Here is a 21228-nt window from a genome sequence, read left to right on the forward strand (position 1 = left end):
ACCATGGTGACCCATAAAGCGTCATTGTCCCGATTCTATCTTTGTTTTTTCTAAGATTTATTTATTTATTTGAAAGGCAGAGTGCCAGAGAGATCTTCCATCTGCTGGTTCACTCCCCAAATGGCCATGAAAGTCAGGGCTGGGTCTGGCCAAAGCCAGGAGCCGGGAACTTCATCCGGCCTCCTCTGTGGCTGCCAGGGGTCCACACCCAGGATATATCTTCTGCTGCCTTCCAAGGCACCTAAGCAGGGAGTCGGATCATAGCTGTGCAGCTGGGACTTGAACGGGGTACTCACATGGAATGCTGGCCTCTCAGGCAGCTGTAATTGGCTGCACGACGGCGCAGGCCCTGTCCCAGTTCTGTGTGCAGGAGGATAGTCCTTCGGGCGCCATGTGCTGTTTGATCTGGATGCAGAGGCGAGTGTGTGCTTCAGTTTTGCTTCCCTGCAGCTTTAACTTTGGTGCTCATGCATATGCACCCTCGTGAGTCATGCTAGGCAAAACTCCGTGTGTGGGTCTGTAGGGGGTGCTGGTTGGAACACGAGTTTTCAGGGGCACGTGGCCTTGGCCATGAACTCCCTAGGATAATGAAATGGATGTTTTGGAAAGTCCCGGAGCTGTCTGGGGCCATGGTGTCTGTGCACCTGACTCACCTGTCTTGAGTGTGAATATGGAAGGAGTTGGGGACCAAAATCCTCCACTGCCTAGGGGTGGCAGTAGGGGATCTCTCAGCTAAGTGATACCCACAATTCATGAGGTGAGCCCCTATTTAGTCTGGAAGGCCTCTGAGGGTTTGTGGGGGAGGAGGCTTGAGGGCCCATGCTGTGACTGGTACCTTTCTGTGATGCTAACTTTCTGAATATTTGTTAGGAATTCCTTTACCTTTGCTGTGGGCATCTGTCTCACCAGGAGCCTTGCTGGGTCTCTAATCAGCAGTAGGATTGCATGCAGGGCTATGTGCACACTGTTGTCACTTCAGGTCAACTCACTGTTTATTGAAATATTGTCTTTAAAACTTAGCTATCTGAAATCCTAAAGGTTACTTTTAAAATTTTTGTTTTCTGGCCGGGCCGCAGCTCACTTGGCTAATCCTCTGCCTGCGGCCCTGGCACCCGGGTTCTAGTCCCGGTTGGGGCACCGGATACTAGTCCCGGTTGCTCCTCTTCCAGTCCAGCTCTCTGCTGTGGCCCGGGAAGGCAGTGGAGGATGGCCCAAGTGCTTGGGCCCTGCACCCACATGGGAGACCAGGAGGAAATTTGGGGGGGTGAACCAATGGAAAGGAAGATCTTTCTCTCTGTCTCTCTGTCTAAATCTGCCTGTCAAAAAATAAATAAATAAAATTTTTGTTTTCTAATTATAAACTGACAAATTAAAGTTGTAAAGAGTTATTCATTCTGAAGGTTTTTTTTTTTTTAATTACTAATAAGCTAAAAAATAGATGGAAACTTTCCTAAAACCTGTTTTGATATTTTACTACTTTTCACTAGAGCTTATTAAACGTATAAAACACAGTGATTCTTGGCTGGGGCTGGGAGCAGTTGCTCACAAGAGCTGTAGTGCAGCGTTGCCCCCAGCTGTTTCCAGCTCGCTTCAGCATGCGCTGTCCCAGATTATTGGATCTTTTTAATCCCCGTGTTTCTGCTTCTTTCCCGCTAATCCACTGCTCTCAAGTCATCAGCTTTTATAGCCTCCTGAATTATTCATATTTTTGTTTAAACCACCACTCTCCAGTCATAATCCAGTTTTGTTCTGTGGAATCAGGAACAGGTGACTTAGTGTGTTAGGACTGGGGCATATGTGCGGGTCGGGGAGACTTTGAGCAAGGGCTCGGGAACGCTGCCACTTGAAACACGGTCACGTGGGGCAGCTGCAGCACACAGGCCCCAGTTGTCCAGAGGCCGTTACATCTGTCTCTCAAGAGGCCTGCGCTGTGCTGTAGTAGGCTAAGCTCTGCCTGTGGTGCCAGCATCCCATATGGGTGCCAGTTTATGTCCCAGCTGCTGCTCTTCTGATCCAACTCTGCTATGGCCTGGGAAAGCAGTGAAAGATGGACCAAGTGCTTAGGCCCAGCTCCTGCCATTGTGGCCATTTGGGGAATGAACCAATGGATGGAAAGCCTTTCTCTCTGTTTCTCCCTCTCTCTGTGGCTCTACCTCTCAAATGAATAAATAAAAAATCTTTAAATACAAAAAAAAAAACCACAAAATTTTCTCTTATTCTAGTGTTGTCTGCTGTTCTCCAAATCCTAAGGTACTAGTGGGAAACTAAATTTATTTCTGAATACTCTTTTTTATTTCTTAAAAGGCATCTTCTGCCTACCTGGATTTTGTCCTCTTTATTAGCACCTTAAGAGTTTCCTTAAGGAACACAAAAGTCTGTGTTCGCAACCAGGTTGAAAACTCTTGATCTTCAGAGGCTTTCCCAGAGAGGCTATGAGTTAGGGCCTTGTGTTAATTACTCCAATCTGCAACGTATCAGGATGGCTTGTGGCAGACACTGGGGAAGTGGCTCATGCTGGCTCTGACCTGGGGAAGTGATCCCTGCTACAGGCAGGGTGGACCCTGGGCCTAGTGCTGTCTTCCCATCTCTGCAACTTGGCCTTCATCCCTGAGCTCCTAGGGAGGAAGCTACAAAAGGTGTGGACATCCTGTCCCAGTTACCGTCTCTGCTTCCCAGAGACCATCCACCCACAAGCCCTCCACGGGCCCGACACACCCACCCCTTGGTCACTGGTGGCTCACTTGGGTCTGACTGCACACTCAGCTCGACCATCAGGAAAAAATTATGAGAATGGGAAGGCTGCACACAGAGACTCCCCTCGCCATTCCAGAGGCAGGAAGGCCAACGTTAGGGTGTCAGCCAGTTCTGTGTGCTCACAGGGCAGAGACCAGAACCATTCTCGTGACCTTGCCTGACCCCAATCAACTCCCCAAGGCCCCAGTTTCAAATGCCATCATCAGTCTGGGGCCTGGGCGTCAGCAGTCTTGTCCACAGTGGTGAGGGTCGGGTGAGACAGCCACAGTGTCAGATACTGATGTTGGTAAGCGCTCCTCATGGCCGTGGGCCACGGCTGTGACAGTCAGTGCCTCATGCTCTGAGTGCTGTATCTCGGCGGGTGTGTCTGTGTTGACCTTTGACCTCCTGTTCCCTTAGTGTGACCTGGGAGCCCATGGGGGATGGGAAGAAGGTCATCTCCTTGGCTGACAACCACATCCTGCTGTGGGACCTGCAGGAGAGCTCCAGCCAGGCTGTGGTGAGTATCGCACACGCACCTGCCTTTTGAGTCAGAACTTCAGGTGAAGTTCAGGACATCCTGCACTCTCACACATTTAGCACGTCGAGAGTGGGTCTCAAGTAACTGGTGGGTGAATCGATCGGCTTTTCTGGAGAAAGCCGAGAGCTGAGTGAGAGATCACACTGAGCCCTGTGTCCTGATTTGTCCACAGGAGGAAGTGGAGTATTTAAAATACGTTCCTCTGTTTCAAGCGTGTTGTCCTTTTTAATGAATGGATTTTTAAAGTATATTTGGTTAAAATCACACTTTTGAGGGAGTGGTTATAAAATACTAATTTCACAGTGTTGGCTAACTCTTCTAGCATATTTGCATATGATGAAAATAATTTTTAGCACCTACTTTTTTGGAACCAGTTTTGCTTTCAAATATTCATCATTTTGAATACTTTATCTTTCATAGAGTAAATATTGGCATGTATTTTTCCATTTTTGATTCCTTAAATTTCTCTCTTAAAATGTGGCTTCACATGCATTTGTAATTTCCCTACATTTGCTTCTGTGGAAGTAACAACTTTAGAAAAGAGGAAAACCAGGGAATCTGAAGTGACTGAGCTGCTGCTGCCAGCTTGCCACCCCCGCCCCCCCCGCCGCCGCCGCCGCGGTGAAAGGTCCCGCCCGCGAGGGACCCGCCGGACAGCCTCAGCCCCTTCGTTTCTTCCTAGGGCGCTGTGACGTCCTGGGGCCCCGCATGGGCCTCACTCTCCAGGAGTTGCAGGGAGGCGGCAGTGATGATCTGTCACTATTGATACATGGCGCTGAACTCGGACTTTAAAATCGAAGTGCCTTGTTAAAGCCTTAGAATGGTCAGAAGGGGGTCTCCTGGGTTTCAGAGTGAAGTTTAAGGGTGGGCTATTTTCCCTGCACATTTAAGGAGGAATCAGTATTTTTACTACAACATTTTAAACTGAGACAGTTGTCCACAGCATGGAGTAAGGCAAGGTTCACACAACTTGAGATGGAATATGAAGCCCAAGATTGGCCCCAGAGCCCCATGGGTCGGGGGACAGGGCACAGTTCTCCGCTCTCTGGGCCAGGCACTGGGAGTCTGGGTCTTAGTCCAAGGTGCTCCTCCCCAGTGCCCCCCTCAGCCTGCGTCACAGCGGGTGGCCGCACAGAACTGAGACTATATAGAGGGTTACTCGCTCCGGCTATGGTGGCCGGATGGAGCCGGCTGCTCTGAGAGGCGCCCTGGGTGCTGGGACCCGCGGGGAACCCTCTCCCTGCCCTGGCCACCCTATTCTGTAGTCAGACGGTGAACTCAGCTCAGACCCCAAGTCATAGCAAAAGGATTTCTTGGAAGGGTGATTAATCTGTAACCTATTTTCTGCAGAGATCAATTCAGTTTCTCTCTGTGTTTTTTATCCGCCGTCAGCAGCTCTGCCGGTGTGGCTTTGTGACCCTGGCCACGGCATTCCGTGCAGACGCCTTCCCATTGGGCACCCCCAGCCTCTGGGCTTTGTCGTTTATTGTCTGAGGATATTGCCTTCTGTGGTGAATCTAATCTTATGCTCAATGCATCATTAGCTTTTGCAATTACATTGGAGCTTCTTTGCCATTTATAATCATTAGCCAAGCCCAGGGGAGGCCTGGGGTGGGAGCTTCCATGGGGTCCTGCAGCCCCTCTTGCGGAGTGGACTGTGGCAGAGCAGGGACCAGGGGTGTAGCTGAGGATTCGCGTGGCGCAGGCATCAGGCGGGCCTCTGAGGTGGGCTGTGGTGTCCTGCGGGTGTGCTCAGGCCTGATGCCTGCACACCGCAGCTCTGCAGGAAGGGGGTGTGTGCTGCAGGCCACTATCTGCCCCGAGAGTATCCACTCAGACCCATGAGAGCTGGCTGGGAGGGCCAGCCCTGCGAACACAAGCCATGAGCCTCCTTCAGAAGCAAAGGGGACCACAGCACTCGGTTACCAGGGGGCCCGAGCTTTCTGGTGGGAGGAGCAGACTCCCGATGCTGCGTTGTCCTTGTTGGAACCGGGCGCGGTGCCTCCACCGCCTGAGGCACGTGGTGGCGTGAAAGCTTTTCCTGGTCCCACGAGAGAGAAAACCTTAGCATCCCAGTGAGCGTGAGCCGCCGCTGCGCCTGTGTCCACCCTCAGCCCGGGGGGCCTTCGGGAAGGGGGGGGCAGCAGGGCCAGCTGTGGTTGGTCATGGAGGCTGCGCCGAGTCACACCGTCCGAGGCCCATCTTGCTGCGAGTGGCAGGCGGCTTGGGAGGCTGCGTGTGCTTTCCTCTCCAAGTTGTCTCAGCAGCCGGCGCAAAGGGTGCCACAGGCTGTGGCCCTGGGCTGTGGCTCTGCACCTGGCAGATGTCACACAGTGGAGGACTGTGGTGTGGCCTGACTCCTGCCCCCTCGCTGGCCCCCTGCAGAACCGTGAAGGTCCCTTGAGCATGAATTTGGTCTTTGGGGAAGGTCATGTGGCCCAGGGTCTCATGACTAAGAGAGCAACAGAGTGCAAAGCTGGTTAATGGGAAGCATGTGAGCACCACGTGGAGCCTGATTTCTCGGGGCCTCACATAAAGGCGTCCCCAAATATTTGGAGCTGTGGTTGCATCATTAGGACAGACATCACCGTGGCAGCCTTGGATTTCAAACCACAGTCACGGGTTTATGTTTTAGGATGTCTGCTTTTTTAAAAAGCAGCCATGATCTTTAAGAAAATGTGGAATTCAGCATGTTACACAGTTGCCATGTCCTCACATCAAATCTTTTGATTTTGTAAATATTGCAGACTTTTTTTTTGTCTTCCAACTAGCTCTTTTATTTAAAATAAAAATTTATTTATTTGAAAGAGTTACACAGAGAAGGAGAGGCAGTGAGAGAGAGAGAGAGAAAGAGGTCTTTCATCCGCTGGTTCACTCTCCAGCTGGCTGCAATGGTCAGAGCTGCACCATTCTCAAAGCTAGGATACAGGAACTTCTTCCAGGTCTCCTACATGGGTGCAGGGCCCAAGGTGTTGGGCCATCTTCCACTGCTTTCCCAGGCCATAGCAGAGAGCTGGATCAGAAGTGGAGCAGCCGGCACTTGAACCGGCATCCATATGGGATGCCGGCACTGCAGGCAGTGGCTTTACTTGCTACACCACAGTGCAGGCCCCCCAATTAGCTCTTTTTTTTTTTTTTTTTTTTTGACAGGCAGAGTGGACAGTGAGAGAGAGAGAGACAGAGAGAAAGGTCTTCCTTTTGCCGTTGGTTCACCCTCCAATGGCCGCCGCGGCCGGCGCGCTGCGGCCGGCGCACCGCGCTGATCCGATGGCAGGAGCCAGGTACTTACCCTGGTCTCCCATGGGGTGCAGGGCCCAAGGACTTGGGCCATCCTCCACTGCACTCCCAGGCCACAGCAGAGAGCTGGCCTGGAAGACCGGGACTAGAACCCAGTATGCCGGCGCCGCAAGGCGGAGGATTAGCCGCGGCGCCGGCCCCCAATTAGCTCTTGAAAGAGCAAATACTAAAAGTCACTGACTAGATGCCTGTGCTAGCACCTGAGTGCTTCCCACCTTCTTGGAAGGCTTCTTTCTGGGGGAGAAGAGTAAACCTCACAGCTGTAGGGCCGAGTGTTTCAGGGGAAGGAGCTGCGGACCTCGCTCAGGCACAGCTCATCCACACTGCTGGGCCGGGCCCTGCACACTGTCTGCAGACACACGGCTTCACCTGCCATCAGTCACGGGGGCTGTCAGAGCCTTTGATTCAGAATGTCAAGTTCTGCTGCAGAGGCAGGCCCGGTGGCTGAGTGGACGCCAGGCGCTAGGGGCCTGAGGGGCGCCCCAACGACAGGACAGCGTGGCAGACTTCACAGCCTCGTCGGCAGCTTGAGCCTGCGCCGGCCTGAGCCTCAGCACCCGCAGCTGTGCAGGAGGGACCAGCGCGCAGCTGACTCAGCACCACCTAGCACAGCACCCTTGCAGGACCTGGCCTGTTGGGCTCTTGCAGCGTGGATGGACGGACAAAGTGACCGAAACGTCTTCTCCAGAACTGGACTGTGGCTGGGGCTCACCCCGCAGGAGGGTCACCACTAAGGTCCAGTGCGGAGACGGGAGTCGCAGAGGAAGTGCCCGAGGTCCCAGGAAGCCAGCTGTCAGGTCCTGAGTCCACAGGCGGTCGCGTGCTATGACGTGAGGGTGGCATGCACTTCCCATCCCACCCTGCGCCCCTTCTCGCCCTTAGTGTTTCCTTGCAGGCCCTCTTCCCCCTCTCAGAGAGCTGGCTGTGGTTAGATCCATCTCTGCAGTAAATCACTGGTGCCTAATTGGTGTTATAGAAACCCTTTTAGTCCATCTTGGAAAAGAAAATCAGATCTGCACCCAGGGACTTGCCAGCTTCCAGTGTGCAGAGCTGAGGTCCAGTCTGCATTCATGAGTCTTACGCACAGTTTCTTCAAAAATGGAGCAAGGGTTTTGTTGTGGCGGAGGGACAGACAAAGCCCTTTTGATTCTATTCTTCCTACAAATGGAGTCTTTTGTGAAAGGAACTAAAAATGAAACAGCTTCACGTTCCCTCACAACACTGGTGCTGGGCATTTTCTGAAGGCGGGAGGAGGCCACTCTGCAAACCCTCACCCTGGCCACTCCTGTACTTCTCCGAACATCTTCCCAGGCCACGACTCTTGCTGCTGTCAAGGTGCACAGTGACATACCTGGGCCCAAGGGTCCACTGCCCACATGACCCTAGTCCATGTGACCCTGGAGGGACCTCAGCTCCACCCTTTCTCCAGGCCCTTTGCTGCCGATTCCTGGATTCCTGTCATCCGCAGACAAGGACTGTGGCCTGGGGCCCTGCCCTGTGCTCTCCTGAGGCTCCTCCTCTTCTCCCATGGGGTCCCGAGGCAGGCGGCAGGTCTCGGGGACTCAAGAGAGCTCCGTCCCCGCACCTTATCGGCCTGCAGTGATGGTGCACACTCTGAGCCCCAGATTACAGCGTGCTCACCCATAGGACAGCTCAGAGCTCTGCTGAACGTTCCAGACTCTTGTGTCTCCAGTCATAGTCAAGACAAAGACAAATACTGCAGCCACCCTCCAGGGGCTCGGCATCGTGTGGGCCCCAGGTGGGTTTTATCTTGTATAATCCTCATCCCTGCATGGTGGTGCCTCATCGCCCAGTCACAGGAGGGACCCATGTAACTCACCTGGGAGCAGAGCTAGGATTCAAACCCAGGGTGCTCGTGTTCAAGGCTGGGGCTGTGGGGAAAGTGGGGTTTGGTGCAGCGGTTCAGATGCCATGCAGGGTACCCCCATTCCATGTCTGCTTCTGACCCATCTTCCTTCTAATGCACACCCTCGGGGGAAGCAGGGGACTTGGGTCCCTGCCACCCACGTCCTGAGGTGGGCAGTTCAGATGGAGTTCCAGGCTCCTGGCTTCGGCTGGGCCCATTTACAGCTGTTGGGGGCATCTGGGGACTGAACCAGCAGAGATCTCTCTCTATATCTTCCCCTCTCTCTGTCACCCTGCCTTTCAAATAAATAAATCTTTAAAAAAGAAAGATGAAAAGGAAAGAAAGCAAGCTGGGGCTGGGGCTGGGGTTCACAGCCTGAGCTGGGAGGAGGAGCTGCCCTCGGAGAGGCCTCAAGTGGGCGGTGAGGACGTGTTTCCTGCCAGATTCAAGAAAGGGCTCAGACCACGAGGAAGTTCTGTTTTGCAACGGAACAAGCAACTTGGAAGTACACAGTTCCAGAGTGGACTGGTCCTGTTTCTCACCGGCACTGCCCGTCACCGGCCCTGTGTGTCTTTCTGCTCTGCTGTGCCCGCCCACCCCCGATCCCTGCTGTCGTGACCACAGGGTGACTGCAGCAGCTCTGGCCGTCACATCCAAAGTCCCACAGCCTCAGTGGGGAGAAAGCGGTTTCTCTGTGCATCTCTCTTTGTAAGGAAATCCTTCCCTGGAAGTGCCTCTGTCTAGGCCCAGGCGTGACCACAAGAGGGGCAGGGGCTCAGAGTGGCCGTCATGACTGGCGTAAGCTGCCTGTGCACAGCTCAGGGCCCACAGGCTGGGACACCCCAGTCCTGCCATTTCCTCAGGGGGCCACTCTCCTTCCAAGCCGGCAACAGGGCAGTGCTGGCGCTCCCACTGGTCCCCATCACCGCCTCCACACAGGCCAGCGTGAGCCTGAGTGCCTGTCGTGAGCACTGGGCCGTGCTCCCTCACGGTTTCCTCCCAGTCTGGCTTCGCTTATGGCTCGGTGGCTCCTGACGGCAGGAAGTGCAGGCTTTGTCTGTGCTGAGACGCCTCTGAAACGTGCCCGCGTGAGTGGCTGTTTGTTCATTAGGAGGTGCCGTCTTTGTTCTTGTCCTGCCCTGGTAACATCTCGTCTGCAAAGGCTTGTGGGATGCCTTTAATCATCCCGTTTGGACCAGGATGCGCTGAATATTTCTCTTTAATGCCAGGAAACAGATTACCATGTGCTGCACACCCCGCGGAGTTCTTGCTGAGTTCTGTCTCTGTGCCACCAGGAAACCAAAAAATGTGATTGATTAACCTTACAGCTTGCGCCATGCTGTCTGCCCTGAGCAGCCCCTCAAAAACTGATGTGAAATCTCTTTCAGGTTTTTATTAAAATTCACCTTCCAGGCTCCTCTGTACCTGGGGCGTGAAGTTTCCCCTGCTTTGGAAGTACACATGTTAGCGTGATCAATGCAGTCGATCAGGAGACAGATGCCAGCCCTGCCCCTCGCCAGCTGTGTGACCCAGAGTGAGCCACTCACCCTCTCTGGGTTCTGCCTTTCTCATCTGCTTAATAAAGGAGGAGCAGGCCTGTGCCCACACTGCCGAGGTCATTCACGGTCCACCACTTACCTCCAGGGTCTCCCCTGACACCTGCTCACTGTCCCGTGTTTGTTTTCCATTGCTGTTGTTTTTCACAGGTGACCACGAGGTGACTGGCTTCATGATCCATATTCGCCTCATGGTTTTTATGTCAATAATCTAGAGTTTGGAGTCAGCGAGTTCCCCCGGCTGAACTCTGCCTAGGGCTGTGGTGTGGGTGCCTGGGGCTGGAGTTCCCGCCTGAATGATGTGTCGGGGGCTGCACCTGAGGCCTGGGGCTGGGGTTGGCTTCCCTACTCACCACGTGGCCTTTGGCAGATGCAGCTCCTCATGGGTCACTGGACCAGGGCCAAAATCTGCAGTCGTCCAGGAGCTGCCGTTTAGATGGTGCCACACTGGGGTTTTGGTGGCAGGTGGCGCCTGCCGCAGTGCCGCAGAGTATGTAGAAGTGTGGAGGGCCTGAGTGGCCGAGCAGTTCTGTGGAGGATCCTCTCTTGCAGTGACGTGATGGTGATTCCCTCACAAACCCAAGAATGAGCTTTTCTTGGGGTGAGCATCTGAGGTGTGGTTTGACACCCCCGTCCTGCATCAGAGTCGGGTTCAACTGCCGGCTCCAGCTCCTGACTCCAGCTTCCCCCCAGTGCAGACCCTGGGAGGCACCAAGTTGGGGGTCCCTGGGAGACCTGGATTGCAATTTTGGCCAGGCTTTGGCCTGACCCAGCGCTGGCTGTTGTGGCGTCTGGGGAGTGAACCAGTGGATGGGAGCTCTCTGTCTCTCAAGTGAAAGAAATAAAAGCATTATGTTTTCTGGTTCATGCCTTTGAACGTACAATGCCTTGTAAAGATTAGAGCTTATTTTCACCTTTTTGGAAGTTCTGATAATGAATCAGCGTATTCCATAGGAAATTAATTAGACCACAACGGTGATCAGAGAGTGTATTTAGCCCTTTCCTCTTTCCTGCTTATTGATCTTATTTTTTTTAAGTGTATTTCTTGTCATCAATGGATAATCATTAATGGAATCACTTAGGTCTTCAGAGAGCTACAGTGGCATCTATCAATTTTTTTTTTTTTTTTTTTTTTTTTTTTTTTTTTTTTTGCCAGGTAGAGTTAGGCAGTGAGAGAGAGAGTTATAGACAGAGAGAGAGACAAAGAAAGGTCTTCCTTCCGTTGCTTCACTCCCCTAATGGCCACCACGGCCGGCGCTGCGCTGATCCGAAGCCAGGAGCCAGGTACTTCTCCTGGTCTCCCATGCAGATGCAGGGCCCAAGCACTTGGGCCATCCTCCGCTGCCCTCCTGGGCCACAGCAGAGAGCTGGACTGGAAGAGGAGCAACCAGGACTAGAATCTGGGGTGCCGGCACCACAGGCGGAGGATTAGCCAAGTGAGCCACGGCGCTGGCCTCTATAAATGTTTTAAATGTTTTGTTTGACTTTTTTTTTTTTTAATGTAAAGGAGGTTAAAACATTGAACCTAAATACAGGTTGTAAAAATTAAGGAAAATATTAACTCACACTCTAGCTTTAAAACTCTTTTAATGATGTATTTTAGACCTTTTTTTAAAAAAATTTATTTTCTATTTAGAGGGGAACACACACACACACACACACACACACAGGTTTTCCAGCTACTGGGTCACTCTACAAATAGCCACAATGTCCAGGGCCTACAACTCCATCCGGGTTTCCCACATGGGTGGTAGGGGCCCAAGCACTTGTTACAGCTCTGCTTTGCTAGCAGGGAGCTGGATAGGAAATGGAACAACTGGAACTCAAAGCAGCGCCAGCCCCTTTTCTGTTCTTGGCCTGCTGTTCTTGCTGGTTCTCGTTCTTGGATAGCTGTTGACCTCCTCCCCAGCTGACTCGGAGCCTCAGTGCCACATCCTGTTTCCCGCCACCGTTTTCTGCCCCCCACCATGGCTTGAGGTGGCGCCCTCCTCAGGCCCCCTTGAGCTGACTGCACGCTGCACCCCGTGTGCTCCCAGTCTCATCCAAGCCCCAGGCTGTGTCTCCCACCCGCCACATGCCAGCCAGAGGTCTTTGCAGCCTGTGCCAACCTGACTCCTGTGCTGCAGAGGCCATGGCTGTCAAGTCTGACGCAGTGAAGAGAGGGGGTGGCAGATGCCTGGCCTGCAGGTGGCAGGACACGCCTTCTTCTTTTGGCAACAGAGTCAAGCCCCAGCCATCCTTGGTTGCCCTGACCCATGCAATGGGATCACGTCCTTCTCTGGGAAGTCCAGAGGGTGCCCTGGGCACCTTGGACCTGCTCTTGGATATGAGTAAGCCAGGCCAGGGTGAGAAGCAGGGCAGCAGAGCAGGTGTGTGTATGGTGGAGTGGTGGGAGGAGTCCTGGAACATCAGCCACCACTGACCCTGCCGGTCCCAAGACTCCCAGGCTTCTCCGGTTTGCTTTCTCTTTGGCTCAAGTCTGGGCTCTGAGCTGCTGTGGGAGCTGCTGGCAGCTGGGGAGAGCCTGCAGGCCCTGGCCCGCCAAGGCTGCCTGCCACGTATGCTTCTGTTCTAGGCCCTCTCTCCTGACTCCTGGCTGCCTGCAGAGCTTGGCCCCGTGCCTGCTGCTCTGCTCCTCCGAGGCGTGCCGGACTCCCTCTGCAGACACGATAGCTGATGCACCTGGCTTTCTAGCCCACCTCTGTCCGCACACGAGCCTGCGTGCCTGGGCTCGGCCCTGGCCACACTCCCCCAAGTTCTCATTCACTATTCCATCCCCTAGGCTGGTCCCAGCGATGGCTGCCCTGGGCTGCTTTGTTCTCCAACACGAGCGGGTCCCCATCAGAACCCCCGAGTGCTCGGCCCTTCCCTTCCTTTGTGTTCTGGGGGCATCTTCCTGGGCTGCCTCTCCCTCTCTGGGCACTGCTCTGTCTGCCTCAGTTCCCGCACGCGGTAGGGAGCAGTGGGCATTTGGGGCATTGATCAGAAATGGTGCCGTTGCTGTTTGTGGTGACAGGAGTGATGTGTCACGCTTGGGTATGATGTGAGGGTGCTGGCTGCTCAGGCGCGGGACCCCTCGTCCAGGGAATCTGCTTAGTGGGCGGGGGGAGGCTTTCTGGGACCCAGAGCTCTGAGAGAATGGGCAAACCCTTGGGGCTGCTGGCTGGGCCGAGAACTCAGGATTCACAGAACCGGGCCACTATTGACCACGTCGCTGCTGCCAGGTCTTAACCAGGCCAGTGTCCCAAGGAAGCAGTGGGATGTTTTGCCCAGAAGTTTCCGGAGTTGGGCTGGGCTGTCCCTGGAGGAGGAGCCTGGTCCTCACAGCCCAGAGATGCCTGTCTGTCCAGCAGAGTTATTTTCTTGAATTCTGGGGTTTGTGGGCACATCTGACCCCCAGGCCTTCGGCAAGCGTGTGCTCCTTCCCGCACTGGGGTCTCTGTCCTGCTTGGGGGTCTCTGGGGACTCCCTGGTCCCAGCCTCTTCTCACCACAAACCCTGCTGGGTGGGTGGCTCCCGGTGCCTCAGAGGGTCCGAGCATCTTGGCAGGCTTTGAGATGAGGACATGGTCCTTCTGGGCCCAGCCGAGCCGAGCGTGCAGCCCCAGTGAGGGGCTGCTGCTCTCCGCCCCCTGCCTGGGCTGCCCAGGGTGTGCTCTTTCAGTTGCTGCCGTGTGCTTCAGGACACTGGGGGGTGCTGGGGCTGTGACTGAAGCTCGGGTGACAGCCTTGAGGTGTGGAGGCCTCCTGCGGGCGGAGGGCAGCCTGAGGGCTCCAGACCAGGGAGGCTGTGGACGCCGGCTGCTGGTGCTGTGGGGCGTCCAGTCCAGGCCGTGTTCCCAGGTCGGACTCATGCACTGCCCCTGCTGCACAGGAGCCCCCGGCGCCCCTCCTAAGACACGTGGGACCACCCACACCGGACACGGGCTCAGCAGCATCCGCTCAGCCCTGCCCTCTGCCTCCAACCCGCTGGGCAGCTGGCCACATGGCCACTTGGAGGGCTCCTAAAGTGATTAAGAAACCATGGGCTTGTGTACAGCAGGGGCGTGGGAGGGAGGGCAGTGGGGGGGCACTGAGCAGACCTGGACCCCCTGCGTTTAGAAGTCCCTGTGTGAGCGATTGCTCAAACCAAAGATGGAGAGAACCTAGCAGCCTGTGTGAGAGGCCTTTGTGCATAAAGCCCCAGGCAGGCGAGAAATGAGGTTGAAGGGGAGCTCTCTGGCCCGGAGGCTTCAGCCCCCCATGCGCTTCCCAGGGGGTGTCTGTCACCAGCTCCTGGGCTGCATCCCCCGGGGTGACGCAGGAGGGTGCACCTGGACAACAGTGCATCCCAGCCCTGCATTCCTGCAGAGCTGGCCCGTCGCTGTGCCGGGCGCAGCCCCGCTTCCCTCTCATCACACGGCCGCTCACAGGCCCTCTGCAGGGAAGTCTATTAATACGCTTTCAGCTTCACCATGCTCGGTTTTGCGATTTTTCCCAAATACTCTTCAAATGTTCTTGCCTTTTAAGGGAACAAAACAAAGGCAGAACCCCCTCACCTTAATAATCATTCTCCGTGAGCTCCTGGGAGTCTAGGACCCGAGCTTGGACCCTCTGAACCGTGTTCACCTGGCTCTCTTTCCCTCCCCCTCTGCACAACATCACGGCCTTGCCAGCTGGCGAGCTCGGCGTCCCTGGAAGGGAAGGGACAACTGAGGTTCACCTCGGGGCGGTGGAGCCCACACCACAACTGCACCCAGGTGGCCACGGCCAGCGACACCACCGTGCGCGGCTGGGACACACGGAGCATGAGGTCAGTGACGCCCCCACGCTTCCCTCTCCTGCTCCACTCCCTTCCCTTCCTCTCCCCCATCGCCTCACACAACCACAACACTGGTGGTTTCCCGCAGATGCGCGTGGGCCACGTGGCTTGCCCTCACTTGGTTTCTGCAGAGATCCTGCGTCTCATCCTCTTCCTGTGCTGAGCTGGCACACAGCTGCTGTGGAGCGTCCAGCTCCCATGGCGCCGTCCCTGCCTAAGTGGCCGTTGACAATGAAAACTCGGATTGCCAGCAACACGGATGCCCCGCCTCTACCATGAACCCTGCAGGGCGACAGGTGCAGCCCCCGGGGCAGGGCTCTCGTGCAGTTGTCTTTGACCACGTCTGTGCCCTCGAGAGGCGCACCTGTTGGGTAATGGTATTTTGTCATCTAAGTAATTATATGCAGTAACCACCAGTTCTAATGGAACAAATAAGAGTGATTTTTCTGTTCCACCAGTGGTTTTGATAGGCAGAGGAGTGATGGCGGGCACGTCTGTTACCATGGCGACGGAAGCCTGCACGGCTTTTTTAAGATACAGTTTATCCCCTCAGCACACCCTAATTTATCACCGAGCGGAAAAGACGGATGTCTCGTAATAACTCGTGTCGCTCCCAGGGTGGGGGCACGGCTTTAAATTCAGCTCCGAGGCCCCTCTGAAAATCCGGGGCTGATCTGTGCCCGCCCTTCCTCAGCGTGAGTATGTCTGCACACAGCGGGAGCTGCAGCCTCAGACGTAGACCAGATGAACCCCTGGGTCCTACCGTCCGCTTTTCCTGTTCTCATTGTTTCTTGAATGATGTGAGGCATTTCAGCATCTGTGGACAGGAAGTTAAAAGGCAACATTGCAGACCAAAATAAACAGAAATGAGACCTGGCCTTGGTTGTCGGTGTCTTGTACCCACGTTGTATTGCTGGTGTTGTGACGATGACAGGCTCACACCGGCGGTGGGTCTGCCACAGAGCAGAGGTGTGGCTCCTGCCTGGGGACCCTCACTTCCCTGTCCTCAAAAAGCTGTGGTCCTGGTTCAGCCAGGATGGCGTGAGTGCTTCCTCTAGGATGTCGTAGCTTTCATGTTAAAGCCACTCCCGCTGGAGCCTGCCGTGAGCCTGTCGTTGGTAGGAGTGTGTGTGTGACTGTCCACCAGTTCTCTGGGAATTGGCCACATTTTCTGCATTGTACTGCCTGTTTCACTTGAACAGTGAAAGTTGGGGCATCTTATTTCAGAAAAAGGCTATTAGGATACTGAAAAATTGCAGGATATGGAAACCTATTCCAGATTTAAAGGTGGTTTAGGCTGAAAAACTCACCATGAAGGAAAAAGAAAGGGACTGCCTTGGTCTTGGAGAGCAGGGGTAGGTGGGAGGCAGTTACAGGGCACAGGTGTCCCCGGTTGTCCACTGTTCCCACTGAAGCTGTGACAGGCAAGGGCGTTCAGTGACCCCAGGAGAGGTTGCAGTCCCACTGTGAGAGGAGGGGGGTAGGACAGCAGGGCGGCAGCAGGCCATGGGCCCCAGTGCCGACCACATGCAGGCCTTGTGTTTCTAACCCCACTGTGCGCCCTGACTGGCTCTGCCCTCTGTTGGGAGCTCATGGCATCAGAGGGACCATTGTGAGCAGAACCTGACTGCAGGTCCTATAAGGAGCAGTCAGGAGCTCTGGGGATCTTGGCTTAAGTTATATATGCACACATGTCCTTTTACGTGTGTATGTGTGAGCATGTGTGCCACATATGCATAAGTATGTACCTGTGTGAACATGCGTGCATGTATGCACAACTGTGTGCCTGGGTGTGAGCATGTGTGCATGAATCTGTGAGTATGTGTGTGACAGCACGTGTGCACATAGGCATGAGTGTGCATGAGCACATTCTCCATCGACAGATCATGACTCGCTTCACACACTCGTCTTGCATCTCCCGTCTTCAGCATGAGTGGGCTGCACAGGGCCGTCAGTGGTGTCCCTGGGGGTGCGAGCAACTAGAAGACAGGCCCAGCCACAGCAGACAGCGCATCCTTCATCTGTTTTCATAGCTCTTCCAAATTGTCTTCTCTCTCTCTCTGTCTCTCTGTCTCTCCACACCGGCAACACAAGTTGTGCCACCCTCATCTTCTGTCTTGTCTTTTTCTTTCTCGCTGTGTCTGTCCAGAATGTGCCAGCTGTCGGTCCCAAAGGCCATCTGAGCTTCTCCAAGGTGGTTGCTGTCCCTTTGGCTTGCTGCCTCAGGACACCCAGGCCTGGGTTCTGGGAAGCTGATGCTGCCTGCAGAGCCCACAGCTTCCTCTGGTCCCCTGAGCCCTCTGTGTGCTGCTCTGCTTCCCTCCCACAGCCAGATATACTGCATAGAGAATGCCCACGGACAGCTGGTGCGTGACCTGGACTTCAACCCCAACAAGCAGTACTACTTGGCGAGCTGTGGAGACGACTGCAAGGTGAAGTTCTGGGATACCCGGAACGTCACGGAGCCCGTGAAGACACTGGAGGAGCACTCCCACTGGTAGGGTGGCGCCTGGGGGAGGGGCCCTGCCCTTATCTGGGTGACTCTTCACTGGGAAAGGCACCACCTGCTTGATTTGTGCTTCTCAGTCAGTCAGCCCAGTTCTGTTTTTCCTAAAGAAATGGTAACTCCAAAGCTGAATGGTTGTGATTTATAAACACAGGAAGAGAAGAAAAACATTAGACTCCATTTTCTACGGAGACGGTGCTGGTTCAGCTATGCAAACATGGGCCGATGCCCACACAGCACTGATGCGGTGCGTGGGAACTGGGGCCCACCCAGATGTCCACCAGCAGGTGACTGGTGAAGTCACTCAGGAGACATCCACGCAGTAGGGGTCTGTCACTGTCAGGAGGAGCGGGGAGCCCAGGATCCCTCGTTTCCCCGAGATCTCGTTTGACTGCTTCTTAGCCACTGGGGACTTTTTGCCAAGAAATGTACCACATGCAAAGTGTGAATCCAGACAAAGTGTGTGGGGGTTGTGCTCCCAGAGGTGTGCAGAGGTCAGAGCTGAAGGAGGCCTCTCCTAGGTGAGGGAGCACCTCACAGGGGTTCTACTTCCCCTAGCCCTGCAACCAGAAAATTTAAAAATCCAGGCGGCTGCACTGCGTTCTGGCAGGTTCCGTGAGTTGCTGCAGTTTGCTGTGCCCTTCCTGGCCCTGGCCTGGACACCCCCGCCACCCCATGGCAGCATTTGGTGCAGACGAGTCGGGCTCTGTCTGGTGTCCCAGGTTATCACTGACCCCCACGCTGCTTCAGACTGCTGTGGCCTCGGAAGTGTCCACAGCTCGGGCAGCTGCCCCTTCCCTCTGCAGGGTCAGGCTGATGGTAGTGGTCCTCATCACCACCTGCTGAGAGCAAGTAGGGCCAGTCCCCTGCTGCAGACCCTCCGGGGCCCCACTCGCAGTCCAGCGAGGGCCTCGGGGACTCCTGCTCAGGCCCCGCCGCCCTCTCCCTCCACAGGGTGTGGAGCGTGCGCTACAACCACTCCCACGACCAGCTGGTGCTCAGTGGCAGCAGCGACAGCAGAGTCATCCTGTCCAACATGGTGTCCATCTCCTCCGAGCCCTTCGGCCACCTGGTGGATGACGACGACACCAGCGACCAGGAGGACCGCCACCTGGACGAGAAGTAAGGACGCTGGGGCCGCGCACGCCCCCTGCAGATCCGGGTAGATGATGCAGGTAGCTGTGCACCCAGCTGTGTGGTTCAGGTCAGCACCCACCGTGGTGGGTCTGGTGAGGTCTTTGGTGTGGCTTAGAAGCCAGGCCTCTGTAGATGTCTTTGTATACTCTTACTGCAGGCCCTGTGCGGCATCCTAGAGATGGCCAGCTTGGCAAGGCTGAGACTGACCTTTGCCCACCTGATAGAACCCCTCCCCCCAAGGCAGGACACACAGCCATGCACACCCTCGCTGTCCTGGATTTGGGGGTGTGTGCACAAAGCTGTTGACCTTTGCTTGTGGCCCTCAGTTGCTGGACAGGTGTAGGCCAGCCCCTCGGTCCCAACTCAGCCCTGCTTCGTCCTGGGACACGTGGCACATCCTGCACGCTCTGCTGCTGAGCCTTGACACGTCTGTGAGGGGAGATAGCTCGGGGCAGGGCTCACCTTGCGACACGTGGGGTCAGAGCCAGCAGGACTCTTGTCAGGACTCTGCGTTAGGAGGCAGCACGGTGAGAAGAGGCAGGGCCCACGGGGAGACGTTTGCAGGGGATGCCCCGCGTTTCTCTGGTGTTTGCCGGTGGCAGCTGCTGGCTCTTGGTGGCTGAGAGGGAGGAGACTCTGCAGTGAACGGGTTGAACCCTAAACTATAGGCAGGCCTGTGGTTCTGCTGTGAGCTCCTTCCCGGGTTCCCGTGGCTGAATTCCACGCGGGAGGGCCTTCCCCACGGCCTCGTGTGCAAAGGCTCAGAAACGAGGCCAGCCAGGGCGCACACTGAGCGCATGTGCCGTGGGGTTCCCTGCCACTACATCAGGGGAGTTGGTCATCCTGGCTGGGCCTGCGTGATGACCGAGGGCTCCCTCTGCCTGGCCTGCGTTGGAGAAGGGAGCCATGGCCGCATCTGGGGCCAGCGGATGCTCTCCGTGGGCCTCCTGCAGTCCTGATGTCCTGTTAAGTCCAGGGAGACACAGAGCATCAGCAGGTCATTGACCACTGGCAGGTCCCTGCCCTGGGGAGCCGGCCGAGGCAGGGACAAAGTGGGCTCCTGAGGAGTGCAGCTCTGGCAGAGGAGGCTGCAGGGGCACCGGGCAGTGTGGGGGTGCGTGGGTGCTCTGAGAACTGGGAAGACAAAGAAGCCTGCGTGCCGAGGGCTGGGCAGCTTTGGGTACCAGCCCTCAGTACGCAGGCCCAAGGCTTCCTCGCTAGCACAGGACCGAGGCCCACGTCCTTGACATGTGCGCTGCCTGCTGGGAAAATGCTCCCTTCTCGTGTGTGGGTTGTGTGTTCCCGGCTCCTAGAGGAGGCTGTGGCTCAGCTCAGGGAGGACAGGCAGGAAGCCTGGCACCAGGACCACACAGGCTGGGTCCTGCTCCCTGCTGGGCAGAGGGGCCTCTGTCTCTCAGTGCCAGGGTCCCTGACGGCCCACGCCCACTTCCCAGCCAGGCCCCTCGGATTCTGCATGGGCAAGGGAGTGGCAGGGGCGGGAGCAGCTGCTGCTGCGGTCCTTCTGCCTTGGTGATGGCGTCTCCCACCGTGCTTCCCTCAGTCACAGGACTGTTCCTGAGCCCGGGATGCCCCCAGTACTGCAACACATCAGCCAGGCTCCTGCAGGTCCAAGGGTCCAGGCAGCCAGGACACTCCCAGCCAGTGGCACCAACTTCTGTGAACCACAGGGTTTGGGGTTCCACTCCTCACCTCGGTAGTTAGGGCCCGTGTGACTGCAGGGCCCGTGCCACCTGCCCAGTGCAGGCTGCGGGCGCTTCCCCTCACGCAGGGGGAGCACCCAGGCCCAGCACGCGGCCGTGTGTCCCTGCGGCTCTCACCCGCTCACGTCCATGTGTGTTGGATTGCAGGAGCAAGGAGCCCCTGCAGGACAACGTGATCGCCGCCTACGAGGAGCACGAAGACAGCGTGTACGCCGTGGACTGGTCCTCGGCCGACCCATGGCTGTTTGCCTCCCTGAGCTATGATGGCAGGCTGGTCATCAGCAGGGTCCCCAGGGCTCTGAAGTACCACATACTGCTCTAGCCGCTGGCAGCAGCCCTCGTCCGGCCTCCCGGTGCCCTTGCTGGTGTGCTGCGCCCTGGAGGCCGTCTGTTTTCCAGACAAACCCCGATCTGGGCAGCCAGCGCCTCCTCCCTCTCGTCTGGGCCGTAAAAGGCGCTGTGGAGCCTCTGCCGCGGCCCAGCTGACGCCCGCACGGCCCCTTGTCGCCGCCCGGCCGCCGCTCGACTCCAGTGTTCTGTTCAAAGGGTGTAGGGAGTTTGTTTTTACAAAGAAAATCCTGTCCCCGTAACATGAATGCATCCTTGTCTTGAGATTAGAAAGGGAATAAAGTCAGTGAGGCCACGCTGCAGGCCCGGCACCTCAGATGCCACACCACCAGGAGCTTTGAGTGTCTGTCCTGAAAGGATGCAGGTGGACAAGGTGCCTGGCACGGAGCTCCCAGGCTCTGCCGCCTAACAGCTAAGGGTGTGGCGCCCCAGGCACCGGGTCCCCCCACGCCCTCTGGGATTCAGTGATTCTGCCTCCCTGTGCCTGGGAGCTCTCTGCCTGTACTTTTCTTATAACCTGCGGTCTGCTCTGTGAGCAAAGCCCTCTCCCTAGCTTCCGGCCCTCCTCGTCCTCTGAGTGGCTTCTGCGGCAGAGCCAGAGATTGGAACTGGGATGTAGTGCGGCCACGCGGTTTCCCCATCCGGCTTCAGGCTCTCTGTGTCCTATGTAAACTCTGCTCTGCGTCGTCTTGTGAACACCTTGTAGTCTCACACTTGGACTT

General features: G+C 56.0%; 1 protein-coding gene across 14 annotated transcripts in view; it reads left to right on the forward strand.

Annotated features, from left to right (window-relative positions):
* The window catches only part of EIPR1 (EARP complex and GARP complex interacting protein 1), a 123245-nt gene extending 102411 nt beyond the window's left edge, over window positions 1-20834 (forward strand). For 8 of the 14 annotated variants that reach the window (XM_051833299.3, XM_070069471.2, XM_051833300.3 and 5 more), the window contains 5 exons: window positions 3154-3253; window positions 14649-14785; window positions 17124-17291; window positions 18255-18422; window positions 20306-20834. In XM_051833299.3, the coding sequence (XP_051689259.3) occupies window positions 3154-3253; window positions 14649-14785; window positions 17124-17291; window positions 18255-18422; window positions 20306-20480 (748 nt within the window). In that variant the 3' untranslated portion in view covers window positions 20481-20834. The remainder of the gene's footprint in view (window positions 1-3153; window positions 3254-14648; window positions 14786-17123; window positions 17292-18254; window positions 18423-20305) is intronic. The other 6 variants (XM_089327868.1, XM_089327871.1, XM_089327875.1 and 3 more) reach the window with 2 other exon arrangements.
* The last annotated feature ends 394 nt before the right edge of the window (window positions 20835-21228 follow it).

This window comes from Oryctolagus cuniculus, chromosome 2 (genome assembly GCF_051225735.1).
Source record: "Oryctolagus cuniculus isolate XC-2025 breed Fujian yellow rabbit chromosome 2, ASM5122573v1, whole genome shotgun sequence".
NCBI lineage: Eukaryota > Metazoa > Chordata > Mammalia > Lagomorpha > Leporidae > Oryctolagus > Oryctolagus cuniculus.